A 15,277-nucleotide genomic window follows, 5' to 3' on the forward strand; every position below is an offset into this window, starting at 1 on the left:
CTGACTCAACTGAAAATGCTCTCCAAAATATCCACTGATTATTTTTGTTAGTTTCAGACTTGTTTCTAAACTAGAGAAAGTGGTCTCTGCCCAGAGATACTTCTAATGTCTCTCCAAGTCCTCCTAGGACTTGTTGGGAAAGAAGGAAAAGGATGCACAACTTTTGCTGATGCTGTTTTACTTATTATTTAAAAATAACTGAAATGTTCCAGGACCCTGTTTCCTAATCTTATGCTTCACTTCACAGGGCAAGGGGAGAATCCGCTGGATCATTTATGAATAAAGCTGCAACACCTGGGAAATGGTATTTCAGTAAAACTCTGCAATTCCACATCTCTAAAAGCGCATAAATACAGTATTTCCAAGGAGATACTTAATTCAAACTCCAGACGAAATACTGGCTTTAAGATTGCCATTAACTTCAAGAAGGTCAAGAGCTCATCATCGATTCTGCATCTTTTGCCACTTGATTTTCTGTAAGATTTTTCAGGATTCAAAGCCTTGAAAGTAGCCTCTTTCTTGATAAGTTTTTGGGGAGAGAATAATTCTGAAATCTTATTTTAACATCATACAGCAATAATAATCAAGAACTTGCAGAAAAATGTGTCTGTATTTTTGTTTTGTTTCTGCTTTCAAGTAAAAGGGAGTTGTTTTCAATGCAACACAAGGTAAATGGATTTGTTTCTAAAACCACCTCTCCCCTACACTGGGATCTGAGAAAAAAAATAAAGGATTAATTGTATGAAAGGGATTTATATATGGGGAGATTAACCAGTCTATGGAACTCTCTTTCAAAGGAACTAAAGATAGCTCAAATATTAGCATGAGAAAAACTGTAGGGCTACTTTTTTTTTTTTCTTTTAAACTCATATTAGAAAGGGTTTTGGACACCCATCTCCCACTGCGAAGGCAGGGCCACACAGCGGAGTGCGACCAGGCTGCAACAATCTGAACTGATCACTGCTGATCAATAACTGATCACTTGCTCCAAGACCAACAAGCAGTGGCTGAAACGATTCTTGTGGTTCAGTAACTAGATCATATGATCTCAAAAACATTACCTAAAGGGTTTGGAAAAAAATTCGGCTTTGAACTACAGGAGTGTAGCAGTGATCAATCCTGTCCGGGCAGAGGAGTGAAAGGAGCCGGGTGGATTGGGACTTCAGACATGTGAGTTCTGGGGCATCTTGGCAAACATTCTTGGACAACAGTTTTTATAACAGTTTGTTAAACTGACAGATAACCCCAGCAGAACTGCATTTCTTCTCCCCCTTCAGCATCCCCTCTCCCTTGCGCTGAAGTTTTGACAACTGCTGGAAATCTGAAGCTCTTGTCAGCTTTATGTACAGCTGACCTACTAGGAGTTTAGTCTCTAAACAAAGAGGCCGTCACATAAAAGTATATCCTATCCCGACGTCGCCCTGTAAACAGACTACACAGAAAACAAAGGACTGAAATTACAGTTTGCATGTATTCAATGTGCAGCCTATGTTTTCCAGAAATTACTACAATTCTGAAGGAACTACAGTTTGATGGTTTGTTGTGTTGTTTTAAATAGCAAAAGAAAACAAAAATCCCTGCTTTCTATGACCTATACCATTTAACCACAGAACTGTTAACCATTGCTGAAAGCACTGATGCATCACAACTGGGGGCAAGAGGAAGGCTTAATGCTTTGAAATGGCTGCAACCAAACAATAGCAGCTTTCCCTGTGGCTTTTCACCATTACATCGGATGCAAACTGCTCAGCCTGTTAAAAAATAGATATACACGCTCTAAGCCGGCCAAGGAATTGTTCTTACAACTAAACGTTGTCATACAATACTGCTGGTGACATACACAAGATAAGGACCTAGCTCATTTATCAATGATGCCCAGCGACCTACTTACTGCACTTGACTCTTGACTTAATCATATTCTCAGCAAATAGTTTTAAGTATTGACCAATCTTGCAGCATATGGCATGTGCTGGTTTATCATCTGAAGCCTGATTACAAACGCGGAGGTGCCAAGCCCATGCCTCCCATCAATCGGTCCTTCCTGTGATGATGCAGTTATCTAAAAAGCTTGATCTTTCTTTATCTCTCATGTAGTTGCGTATGCTCTACAGCTGTCCTCGGCTGCTCAGAAACCCTTAAAACAAAATATGGCTGCTTTATGAAAACTGTTGTCTGCAGGCAACTCTTCACATTTGCTCCTCAATCAATTTCCATGTTAAACACAAACCCATTTCATTGTGGTACTCCAGTTAGGAAAAAAAAAACCCAGAATATAAGTCAAAACCTACTATTAGCCCCTTAGAGAATTCACTATTTTATTTTTCAGATTTTGGTATATAATCCAAGAGCAAAAGTCTGAAATGTGATTTAATCACAAGGCCTCACAGCAAGTCAGCTCAGGAAGAGCTGTAACTTTTATTGCCACTCAACGAACACACAATGTCTTTCCTTCCCCATGCCATTCTTGGGAAGGATGACACGGAGCATCTCCAAAGTCAGCTCCTCTCCCAGCACGCTGCTTCCCTGGGCTGGCTGTGCCACCCAGCTTGGAGCCACAGAAAGGCAGAGCCTTGATGCTGCCAACCCATGTCTACTCCCGAGTCAAACCTGTCAGCTGAAACCAGCATGGAGGGGAAGAAGCACTGAACGACACCAGCATTGCGGAGGAATGACTTGAGCTGGAAGGATCTCAGCTCCTCCCACGGCCCTGGGGTGGCTCCAATCACAAACTCAATTATATTCCCAATAGAAACAGAAATCTACACAGCAGAGTTAAAGACCAAAAATTGATGGCCTGAACATCTTCTCCTTTATCTGAGTGTTAAGTCAGGCATTTCCAGTTAGATGAATACAATCAACATATTAAGTAATCAGCCATCCTCCCCCTTCCACTACTCTAGATTTTAAAGCTAGCCACAGGCTTACAGGAAGAGTACTGCCACCTTGTCTGGGATGCTGCCTGACAACTTTAGGACCTAGAAATCATTTTACACTGCATTAGAGCTCCTTCTCTGCTGGTCTTCCTGGCTAGCTTGTACCATACCACATCTAATTCAAAAGTTTCTATTAACCCTAGGATTTTACAGCTCTGTGTAACAGCCAGGGCATGCTGCTGGCTGTGGCTCAACGATCACCGTCATCGATCCATGGCACTGAGACCCAGAAGACACAGGGGTGCCAGGTCCTCCTCTGACTGAAATCACCTGTCAGCCCACCCTAAGGACCATGGCCAAGGTTTCCTAGCCATGTTTTCCAAATAGCCATGACTCCCCCACCCCTTTTGCTCCTCCTTATATTCATGTAACTGCTGTAACATAGCATCCCAGGGAGGGGGAAAAAAGTAAACAAAAGACACTATAGCCAATTTGTATGGAAAATCAATTAAGTTCAGACATCTCATTAACCTTCTAACCTGTTTATCCCCCAGCTTTAATTTATACTACCACTTGCAAATGGATTTGACACATCAGCCCACCATTTGCCTGGGAAGGTACAACAGGCACGAACAGAATCCTCGGATCCCAGAATACTCCATTTATCCAGGTCCTTCCCTCTATCCCCCTGCCATTCAATAGATGCTAAGGAGCACTGGAGGAAGAAAATAGGATACAGAAAATACACAAGAGCTCTTTGAAAATTATGTAAGCCCTGCAGTGGGCCTCCTTTTTACCTTCTTCTGCTTTAATTACCAGGATCTGAGGGCTGACTTGCCTCCACCAATACCCATCCATGGCCACATCAGCTGAGTCCCACAGTGGTGACAGAGCCATGCTCACAGGAGTCTTTTCATGCCACACTTCACTTCCATGCATTCACAAGACTGAACTTAACATGCACTGAAAATAAGTTATAGGTGGCAGTGGTGGTAGGGGGTGTTTTTAATGTTATAGCACAAAGCCTAGGAAAGAGCCCTCATTTCTATAGCTGAGATGCATTCACAGCCTTTACTCTGGGGAACTAAACAACAATTTCTTCTCACTAGCCAGAAAACACTCTAGCTTCAGTGAATACGAACCCAGTATCCTCACAGTAAACCACAGAAAAATGGTCACCTGCATGTTAGACCACAGGAATTCATTCCCTTCTGTCATGTTTTCAAAAATTATGGGATTACAGGGCTTGTTAACACATTGAAAGGTTTCTGTACAATCCCCACCTTTTGACTAAGATGACATGCATTTCTAATGGACTGAAGTGCACGTTCTTAGTAAGGGTTTTCATACGTTTAATACATCAGAATCAAACAAAAAAGATCCAAATCCAACATAGCTGCACCCATGAAAGTCCAAGGAAATCAGCAAGATGAATCTCTATGTAATAGACTAAACCTTGACATTCAGGCAGTTGCAGGCAATATAAATCTTTCCAAGGCAAGGATTGGTAACTTCTGCAGAATAAGCTCTTAAAAGAAAAAAAAAGACAAGAGAAAAAGAAAAGCTTCAAGAAAATAATTTTTAATAAGCAAAGTACACAAGTGAAAACAGGTACATTTTTCTAAGTCTATGTTCCTGCCTCTGTATGAACTAGGCATAAGTAAAGCACTGCAGTCTCTCCCAGCCTGCAGACACGGCTCTCCAGCCAGTGCCCCTGCAGCTGCTCAAAGATTTCCCAAGTAATAGCCAAGTAAAAATTGATTAAAGACTTGACTCTTTCACTGCGGCTATTGGGAATCCTGCAAAAGTTACAAGAATGAGCTCAGCTGCTCTTTGCTTCCCATTAGGCAAAACTCTAAATAAAGGCAGAGCTTAAAGAACACAATCCCCTAAAGGAAAAGCCAACAAGTCCCCCAGACAGCAGCTATGCACTGCCCTCTGTTCCAGCAGAGACGTGCAAACACTGTCATAGAATCATAGAATCATTTAGGTTGGAAAAGACCCTTGGGATCATCGAGTCCAACCATCAGCTTCAAAGTTCTCCCTTACACCATATCCCTTAACACCACATCTAAACGAGTCTTAAACACATTCAGGGATGGTGACTCCACCAGCTCCCTGGGCAGCCTATTCCAGTGTCAAATAGATCTAAGACTGAAAACCAATATGCTACAGAAGATAGGGACTGGACTCTTTTGGAGACATTAGTCTAAGCAGCTCCTAACCTGGCCTCTCCCTAGATCTCATCCTCCAGCCACTACAGGCACGCTGAAACTTTTTTCTAGGAACAGTGCGTTCAACATTCAACAAAGCTACATTCATTTAGCCAAGGACCACCTAATCCCATGTATAAAAAACAAAAAAAAAAACCCAAAGGGAGCAGTAAGGTCAAAGGTAAAGCATTGTTATTTTACATCATATCAATGGCTGGGTTAGACAGCCCAGTCTACAAGCACACAGTGATTAGTATAATTTAAACTTATATAGAACCATACATACGCAACCAGAAATCTCATCCTCATTATGCAGCAGGTTCTAAGTGAAGTTTATTTCAATTTAGTTCAAACCCATGTAAGGGCAGTTTGAGTCAAATTGAAACAAGGCTGTTGCACTCAGTAAAAAGGAGAATTTTCTCAAAACAAGTAGTCTGGACTTAAAAAACTAGATATGGGAGAAGGAAAACGTGTGTCAGGGTATCATGTCCGCAGAGGACCCGTGGCTAAGGAGGGGTGGAGGAAGAGAGAGGCGAAAGGAAACACACCGAGAACAATACCGGGAAAGGGGCTATTCTCGGCGAAAGGGAGGATGCGAGGCCAAGCCGGGGAGGCAAACAAGGGTAACAAAGGCAGAGGAAGGGCCCTGGGCTCTCCCGGAGGGGCCCTGCTCCGGCAGGGATGTCCGTCCGTCCGTCTGTCTGTCCAAACGTGCCTGTTCACAGCCCTGACGGATCCCGGGCAGCGGCTGAGCACGGCGCGGCTCCTGCCTTGGAGGGGCAGGATGACAGCGGCGGCGGAGCCCCTCCTGCTTGGCCGACTAAGTTGGGGTGGGAGCTGGAACAGCCCTCGGACCCCCCAGTCCGCAAGCGGCACTCATTGTCCGGAAACCAGCAAATATTTGCCATCGCCCGAGCCGACACTCGGCTCCTCATTGGGAATTTAATCCCCCACGCCAAGAGCTTCCAGGTTTGCTTTCCTAAGCGGTCCCTTGCTCTGCCAGAGACCGAACTTCAACCAAGCGGGACACGGGGCGTGCGGGCAGCACCCGGCCCCCCACCGCCGCTCCCGCCTGGGTGTGGCCGTGCCTTGTCCCCCCACCACCACCTTGTCACAGCCGGGGGGGGGACCCCGCATCTTCACGCCTCCCACCCCGCGGCCAGGGATGGGCGCGCCGTGCCCCCGCATCCCCCCCCCCGCCCCGGCTCCGCTAGGGAGAACAATGCGGTGCCCGCCCCGGCCCTTACCTTGGCTGGGGCTGCGCGGTGCGGAGCGGTGCGGGCTGCCCGGCTGGCGGCCGCCCGCCGAGCCCGGCCCGCCCCGCCCGGCCCCTCGCATCCACCCCCGCGGCGACCGCCGGCTCCTCACCGCTCGCCCGGCGGGGCAGGGCTTAGCGCCGGCGGGTCCCGCACGCCCGGCGGGGCAGGGCTTAGCGCCGGCCCGGCTCCCCCCCGCACCGGGGGAGTGAGCGGGAGCGCTGCCCCCCGAGGCGGGTGGCGAGGGGCAGCTCCGCCCCTGGCTGCCGGGACCCCGCTCCCCCCCACCCCTCCAACGGATCCGCAGCCCCTCCCAGCAGCACCAGACCCGGCGGCGATGGATGCTCAGGTCGTGTTTACATCCGTGCGTGTGCAGGCGCGATCTCAGCCCGCACAAAGCGCCGCAGCCGCCTCCCAGCGCGGGGGGGGGAGGGGGGGACACGACACGGGGGAGTTGGAGCATCCTCCTCCTCAACTTCAGCAACAGCCGAGCAGCGGAGGGACGGGTTAAGCCCCGCTCCCCACAAACAAGCGTGGTCAACAATTCCCCCCGGGTCGGCGTCCCCAGAGCCGCTGTGGGTCCTCCCCCTGCCTCTGATTTACTCCCGGCTGCAATTCACGATACTGGCAGAAGACGTGTGTCATCTCCTCCTGGATGGTACACGGATATTTCTACAGGGCAACGGGAAGGGGGTCTGGATTGGCCCAAATCCAGCTACCTCTGTCATAAGGGCCCTTTGTCATCCTTGCAATGTGAAGCAGAACAATAAAAATTAGTTCGCGAATATCCACGCTGGTATGTTACAAATGCAGGCTTCTAATTACTATATGGAAATGGGCTGTCTAAAGTACAGTGATGAATTGCAGCCTGGGTATTGTTTGGGGGTTGTGGGATAAACTGGTGGTGCTGGCAAATGATGTTAGAAACCAGGCTTGCCGTTTGAAGTGAGCAGCACCATAGCAAGTGCTACGTATTCCACAAAACAGATCACTGCAGCTGAAACAGCAATTGTGCTGTGAGGAAATTCGGTCTAGTACTTTGCCATGAAGAAATATGCTGCTGTTTTTTCCAGAAGTTACACAAATCCTTGTTAGTTCACTTAACCAAAATTAATATGATCACAAGATCCTCCTAGGTAAATAGGATTATTCCTCCCCCCCCAGAATCCTCATATCAAATAGCGGTTATTAGCCCCAGAAACGCCAGATCTTCCTATTTGTCACATCTACAGTAGCGAACTACCTGGAGCTTTTCTTAAAGCAGAGGATTAAACACACCTTGATTTGCTTACGTATTTTGCATACATCTCCAGCTCTCCTCATGTGGGATTCCTTGGCTACATTGCATCCACGCCATTTTAGCAGTGATCTATTCATACTCTCCTGGTACTTGCTGCATCAGTCAGGCTAATACTTTTCATCCAACTCAATCTCTTGCCTCTCTTCCCTCATTTCAGTTTACACCCGAGGGCCTCCATGCTTGGTTTTTGCCACCATCTGACTTCCCTGGCTTTTTTTTTTTTCCCTTCCTTGTCTTGTTGTAGTTGTAGTTTGGGGGACTGAGAAGCTCCCAGATGTGTTTCCTGTTGCCAGGAAGGTGGCCACATTTGCCTCTCCTGCTCCAAGTTGCCACAAGTCACAAGTGATGCAATAACTCCAGGTCACTGGTTTTACACATCACCATCCAAAGCTTTCTCCTGTATACCCTGCATCTTACAGATCCTTAGTGCCTGCTTTACCCGCAGGATCTTACAAGTTCCCTGCACAGTCACACAACAGAGAGTTTATCTGCTCCCTGGAAATACCAAGCAGGTGATTTTAGCTACTTCTGCATGTACCACTACACCCGTAGTCTCATCCCTGCCCAATTTCCAGCTATCATCAATTGCCATCCCCCAGCAGGCTCTGTACTGCAGAAGATGAACAGCCAGTAGGCAATTTCCCTAAAAAGATTGTTCCATATCACAAGAAATTCTAACACTACCTATTATTTCAACTGTTAAAATTCACCATACCCTCCTTCCTGCATGTAGTGCTTCATTAGGGGAAATTACACTGACTGATATTTTGATGTGATGTATGCATCCATTTGCCTGCCACAAATAATCCTAAATCAAAGTCTAGAGACAGAGGAGTGAGCTTCCTGTGAACAAGAAAGGTCAGCCAATATTTATAGTAGCTGGAAAAAAAATAATGCTCTTTATCTGGTTTATAGCTGTATTATAATAAAATCAAAAGCTTGCAGAAAATAGTGCAGATGCACCTGAACCAAGTACATACAGAAAATGAGTGATAGCAGTGCATGACAGCAGAGAAGACCCTCTGATGTGATCGATGAAGGGATGCAGGGCAAAATTCTTCAGCTGAGTAGCCTGTGCTGGCTTTGCACTTGACCCCGTAATGCCAACCTACACCAGGTCCCCATTGTGGTAGGTGTCTGACAAATCCACAAGGTCTCTTGTCCTCAAGAGCAGAGAGACCAGACAAAGCAAGCACAGAGTGAAGAACCTGAAGATGTGGTTTGCCTGGGGTCCCATCACAAGCCACAAACAATTTATCCCACTTTCTAGCTCAGTCTACATGTCTCATTAAGATGTCTCAGGTTTAGTGAGAAATCCCACTTCTAGTCCATGATGGGGAGCAGAACTTAAAATAGGACTTTACAATAAAATCCTTTTTGCCTTCTTTGGCCAACAGCTATTCACACAGTTCAAAACTCCAGAGATTAAATGCATTGCAGCACAATTAGTCAACATATCTATTTCCTGAAGGTTTGGCAGTCTGAAAAAAACCCAAACAAACCCCACCCTACATTCCTAGCCCTGAAACATTATTTTTTTGGATATCAACTTAAGTAAGTATCTAAAGCCTATGGACCTGAAAGTCAGATTGGGTTAGAGGTCTCTTGGAAACAGTGGCTGAATTTATGCTACTTTCCTTATGTGAGAGACGGACCCCAGCACTGACCATAGCTCTTCACAAAATCCCTTTATAGCAAGGGAGGATTATTAATGTTTAAAAGGGTACTTTGCCTCTCTGCTGAGATCTGCCGCTGATGTTAATTTGTACAAACTGCCAGAGCTGGTATCATTTATTATTTAGGATGAACAGTGCAATGCCAGGCTAAATGGACTTCTAGTCTAACCCATTGCAGCATTCTTCTGGGAGACCCCAATAAAGAGAAGCTGTTTATGTAGTTTGGCACTGACATATAGAAATCCTAAAATGAGCATCAGTCAAGTGGTGGTGAGGCACAGAATTGCTGTATTCCATGTCCTCTGCACAGCCAGTCTTCTCCCAGTTGTGCCAGCAGCAGGTATCCAGTTTTTGGGGGGCTTTGCAGGGAGAGTTGCTGTTTGGGCTGATGCTGATAAAACCTTTCAGGTTCTTCTGGAGGTAGAATAAGATTACTCCTCCAGCAATAAACCACTTCTCATGACTGGATGTTCTTTCCTTGTAGCCCAACTGGAAAACCAGAATATACTCTCATGCAAAGTCAGGCAGCTTAGCTCAAAATGCTTTTGTTGCTGATTTCAGTTAAACTGGCTGGTTTTGTCCTAAAGCCGAGACCAGCACACATACTGAAGCTGTGCACCTGCAATGGAGCACAAACCTCCAGAAGAGAATGATAGCAAACAGCTTGGAAGTGATCCATATTCCTTTTGCAAGCAGGTGGTGGAGCTTCAAATATGTGCATAAACCTTTACAGTATGGCATGCAGTATATTAGAAACAATCCAAGGTAGACTATAGTCAACTCCAAATTCGCACAGCCACCTTACATAAGCTCCAGAAATGCCACAAGCCACCTGTTGTGTTCCAAACCTAAACCAGAACATGCAGAATCTAAAAGCTACTCAATCTGGAGGGGAAAAAAAAAAATTCAATTTGGATGCTCCCATCTAAAATGATTTCCAGTTACAAGGGTTTTTTTTCCCCCCCTCTTTCAGAACAGATCTGCTGAGCCAGATAGAAAAGTCTTTACCATACATATTCCTTTTGTGCTCGTGCAAACTGTTTTCCCACATTTCTATTATGAAGAGGACTGGAGCCTCCAGGACAGGCAAGAGCTGCTCCTCAGGCAGCTGTACAAGGCTCAGGGACAACCTGGTCACTCTCCTGAGCACAACTGTCCTCCATAAGAAAAGAAAATTGAAGCCCCCCCCCCCCCCCTTACTACTTTCCTGCCTCCTTCCTTTGCTTCTCCAAAATATCCCGAGGTCTGTTCCTCATCAAGACCTTTTGCAGGCAGCGTCTATTTGTGTGGCTGGTGTGGTTTAAATGAAGAAGTGGAAGACAAGGGGTTGCTGGATTTTCTCTATCTGTTTTTAGATTCATATCATCAAATAGTCAACTTTTGTGTATTTTTAGAAAAGGAAATGAGGTAAATGAAATGCAGAAAGATAGAGTAAAATGATGTAATTTACCTTAACTGCCAAAACACACAAATTGTTGTTATAAAAATACACCAGCAGACCTGAGCCCTGAGAAACTCCTTACAAAGCCAGCTTCTAGATGCCAGGGTTCAAGCCCAAGGCCCAAATTGAGCAGATACGCTCAGCGTGCTTAATCTCAGCTTTCCGTGGGGCTCCTGGGATATCACTGGGGCACCAGCGCTCTCCTGATGTGAGCAGCCTGTTTACACCAGCCAATTTTGCAAAGCTGGACAGGGCTGAAAGTGTCTTCCCTCCACCTCTGCACCATTACAGGACTTGAGTTTTCAGGCGTAGCTCCTTGTGTATTGTCCAAAATAGTTAACCATGTTTTCCTGATTGGCTTGTTTCGAGCTGGTTCCCTTAACAGCAGTTATCAACTAGAGGGGGTGGGATGCATTCAGTGTTGGCAACCGCATCCGAGAGAAGCCTTCCTCTATCAGCAGGCCTTTTCTTATCCTTACCTGACAAAGGGTCTTTCCTGCCTTATTTGTGGCTGAAATGAGATCTGCAACATGAAGATTCTCTAACAGATGTTGGATTATCCCTGGGAATAAGGATTTTGTTGGTTATTGAGATAACAATTCGTGGTACCCTGTCCAGTTTCAATAATGCCCCTTATTATTTACCCCAACCAAAAGGGGCTTTCAACATACTGTTTAAAAGGTTAAAGCTACAGCATTTCTGTAACAGCACCTTGGCTTGTTCAGAGGGACCTGAACTGCTTTACAAAGGAAGTTGTTGTTACTTTCCCTTGTTTACAGATGGGAAAACTGGGAGATGAGAAACAGCTTTGTCCAGTCTTAGCATACTAGCAGAGAAGTAACTAAAATTTAAGCCTTCAAAGTGCCAGAAAGTGGGCTTTTGGGGCTGTGCCCAGCCTCAAACAGAAGTGAAACAGATTGAATTATTGCTTTTTATTAAATGATGTGTCCATACACAATTTACAAAAGTTGTCCTGCCTATACCTGTGCTTTAAAAAGCTCATTGATCAAACCTACAGGTTTAAAAGTTATTTCTGAGTTACCCCTTGCCTTAAGTTTGGATACATTGATACCATTCTAAAGCACTAAACTATATCAATACAGTGTCACTTAAACATTGGCAAAAAAAACCCCAGAGTTGCTAATTACATCCAACAGTAAATAATCTCTTAAATATTGCTGCACAATCTTAAGTTTTCATTTAAATGGGGTTCTGTTAGCAGATATTATTCTAAAATACTACAAGGCAATTAGAAATGGTAATGACTTTAACCATTTGCTCTTTCCTACATGTATGAGCGATGCTTATAACCAGTGTCCCACTGCCAGTTTTAGTCTCCCCATGTTAGGGAAAGACTTGGCAATAAAACCCCACTTTTCTGTCCTTCATTCAGACTGACTTTGATGCTCAAGTCTGAGGGACTGAAATTAGATGAACCTGAGCTTTACTCTTGCACATCTCCCTGCACACCCATTCTTTGAGCTTGCAATGATCTGTTCCATCTACCCAGATCATCCATTTATATTGCAGATGAGATACTGGCTCCTACACACAGACTCGACACAATAGCTGAGCTCAGAGACTGCAGATAAAGTCTACAGAAGGAGCTGATCGATTTTTCAAGTTTTTGGTTTCCAGGCCCTTAACGTTTCTAGTTCCTAGATAAGAGGCAGTTCTGCAGGCTAAAAACAGGACAAGAAACACACCCAGGTCCTACACATGCTCTCACAGACCTTCCCCTTATCTGTGCTCAATAATAACCAGAGAAAACAAGCCGAAGGCATAAGTGTTACTCCATTTATCACTAAAACTGTTCTCAGAGAAGTGATGGTTATTTTGATGGCTGATAGCACAATCTACTGGGCTTTTCTTGCATTTCTCCTGCTTCATTATTCACCGATCCTATTATTGTTTCCATAGAATTAAAGACAGATTACAAAGTGCAGAGTGGCTTGTTACAGTCATTCTGTCTGACCACTTTGCACTCCACAGGCCACAGTACCTCACCCAGCAATCACTGCAGGTCCCCTAACCGCTGTTGAGCAAGAGTGTCTTTCCAGAGGACGCACGCTCCTATCTCTGCAGCACCACTAATGCTAGAGGGGATTTTGCTTCTGAGCATTTCTCAGCATCCCTATATATTTGTATCTAATCAGAATTTGTAAAAAGTTTTTACATTTGTATTCCTGATAAATTTGTGCATTCACAATAATTTGAAGTATTCATTAGTTTTTAAAGATATGCTTATAAAACAACTTCCCAATTTGTTCCTGGAGTCATATTAGCCCCTAAAGATTCGAGTTGTGTCCCCCATATTTCAAAACATTATCCAAATCATTTAAAGTGTGTCCTTCTCATGCCAAGGGGACCTATAGACCTTGCCATGTATTAATAGAAACACTACTCTGTCTCACCAGGAGATCCAAAGGCACATTACAAAAATAAGTATTAGCAACGTCCCTTATTTTTTATCAATTGTTCCTTCATTTTTTTTATAGATGGAGATAGCTGAGGATCAGAAAGGGGAACAGGCTGACCAGCAAGAAAGTGACACTCCTGAGTCCCAGTCCTCCTCAGTCTTTGCTAAACTACATATTTTGAACTCTAGCTGAGACCCAAACATCAACGAGACTCACTATGGACTACTCCAATATATGAAACTAATCAAATAAGGCTCTGGAGGGGCTCCCTCATCAGCCCTGAAGCACCGGTTTGCTGGAGGCTCATCACTCCTGGTCAGGCAGGGCAAGCTGTGAGGACAGTCGCTGTAGATACCTGAGTTAGTGGCTGTAACTGCAGCACTTCTGGGACGCAGAGGAAAGGCCGCTTGCAAGACACTGTGTTTAAGCTTCCATCCTACCATAGAATAAATGGTCTTAGAACTTCACCTATAGTTTCTCTTTCTACAGAATATTTTACAGTGTGCCCAAGCCTGTCCTCCACCACTTTATTGTCCTGTGATTTTCTTTGCTCACTGGGGAAGGGCTGTCAGACTTTTTTTCTGATGCCTCAAGAAAAGAATGGCTTTACACTTACTTTAGTTCTATATCAGGGCCAGAGCTTGAGCCTACGTTGCTTCTATCTCCGGGCACATTTGACAGCCATGAACCAGAAGCACAGCTACTCTGCTGGCTGTCAGGCATATCTTGATGGCTACATGGGGGTTTGATGTGAGGGCTTTTTGTTTTGCCTTTCCACCGGCCAGTCTAGGAAGACACGTTAAGATGGAAAATAGCATAACACTAGAGGCATTTAATCAGCTAAAAATACAAGAGGGTCAACAGACATAATTCTGACAGACAGAGTCCTGCTTGTTGGATCCTGTTTATTTGATCGTAAGAGCTGAAACTGCTCTGAAGGGTACATTCCAGCTTTGTTATGCTGGTGTCAAGGGGGAACAGTGACATTTAGCCCATGAGATTTGCTTTGTCTCTTCAGTAATGCAACCTAGATCAGACTCTAACCCTGAGCCATCTGAAGTGAACTTGTTGACCTTCCATTAATGCTCTCAGCCTCCAGAGTGCTCTTCATGGGTACTCAGAAATGACTTCTGATGAAAGTCAACTACGCAATTACGCTCATGGAGAGTCTCAGCCTCTCCATATATCAAGGGACAAAGCCTACAAGCATGCTTGTCATGAAACTCATGTGTGATTTAAAGGACAATGCCCTATAACTCCATGAAGATAAAACCACATGTTAAATGTTCTCCAAAAAACACAGTAAGAATGGCCATGGCAAAAGCTCATCATCTAAGCCACATTTTAGCAATACATTTACCCTATGATTCAAATTCTCTGTGTAAACCACACAACATCAATGAAAAAACATTAGTATGAAGCTCACCAAAGCCATGAGTTAAGCTGAACTCCATGATGCCTCCAGACATGGCATCAGCAACATACTCTCAAAACCTCACTTCTATAGTGCAGTAGTAGCAAAAATGCTCAGTAGGGTTTAAAGAACAAGTTAGGAAAGCATTTGCTGTGGAAAGATTCCTTATAGTTGATCTTACCTTTGACAAAGAGATCATCAGGCAGTGGAGAGGGACAGCAGATCCCTAAGGGACATGGAGCAGAGCATAGCACCACAGCAGAGTAGGGCTCAGCCCTTTGGTATCTCAGTGATGTGGGCCCAGAGCTGGTGACCAGCTTCAGGTGGGAGTCCAGATCATGAAGCAAAGTCATGGAGGAGGCAGGTCCATGGTTAAGGAGGGAATTCAGTCTCTGTGCTGGGGTCCACAGCCAGACATAGGAGGGAGCTGGGAACCAACACTGCTCCAACGTGCCTCAGAGGAAGAACTAGATGTCCCCAGCTGAGTTTAAATGGGCTCCTGGGCCCATGGTAGTGGGTGGAGGCACCAGATGAGGCTGCTCAGGGCCATTAAGGCTAATTAGTACACTGGGGGGGGCGGGGGGGGGAGGGGGCCCTGTCAGAGACCCTTTCAAAACAATTCTGGACAATTTCATACAGTGATTTTAAAGCTGGTTCCACAGTCAGAATAGACTCTCCACTTTC

General features: G+C 45.2%; 1 protein-coding gene across 2 annotated transcripts in view; it reads right to left on the reverse strand.

Moving 5' to 3' along the window:
• The window catches only part of FRMD4B (FERM domain containing 4B), a 144,364-nt gene extending 129,454 nt beyond the window's left edge, over positions 1 to 14,910 (reverse strand). Inside the window, exon 1 of one of the 2 annotated variants that reach the window (XM_074602806.1) lies at positions 14,775 to 14,910. In XM_074602806.1, the coding sequence (XP_074458907.1) occupies positions 14,775 to 14,792 (18 nt within the window). In that variant the 5' untranslated portion in view covers positions 14,793 to 14,910. Of the gene's footprint in view, positions 1 to 6,333; positions 6,405 to 14,774 lie in introns of those variants that run through there. The other variant, XM_074602807.1, reaches the window with a different exon arrangement.
• Positions 14,911 to 15,277: the final 367 nt, after the last annotated feature.

The sequence above is a fragment of the Larus michahellis genome, chromosome 10, assembly GCF_964199755.1.
Source record: "Larus michahellis chromosome 10, bLarMic1.1, whole genome shotgun sequence".
In the NCBI taxonomy this organism is placed as follows: Eukaryota; Metazoa; Chordata; class Aves; order Charadriiformes; family Laridae; genus Larus; species Larus michahellis.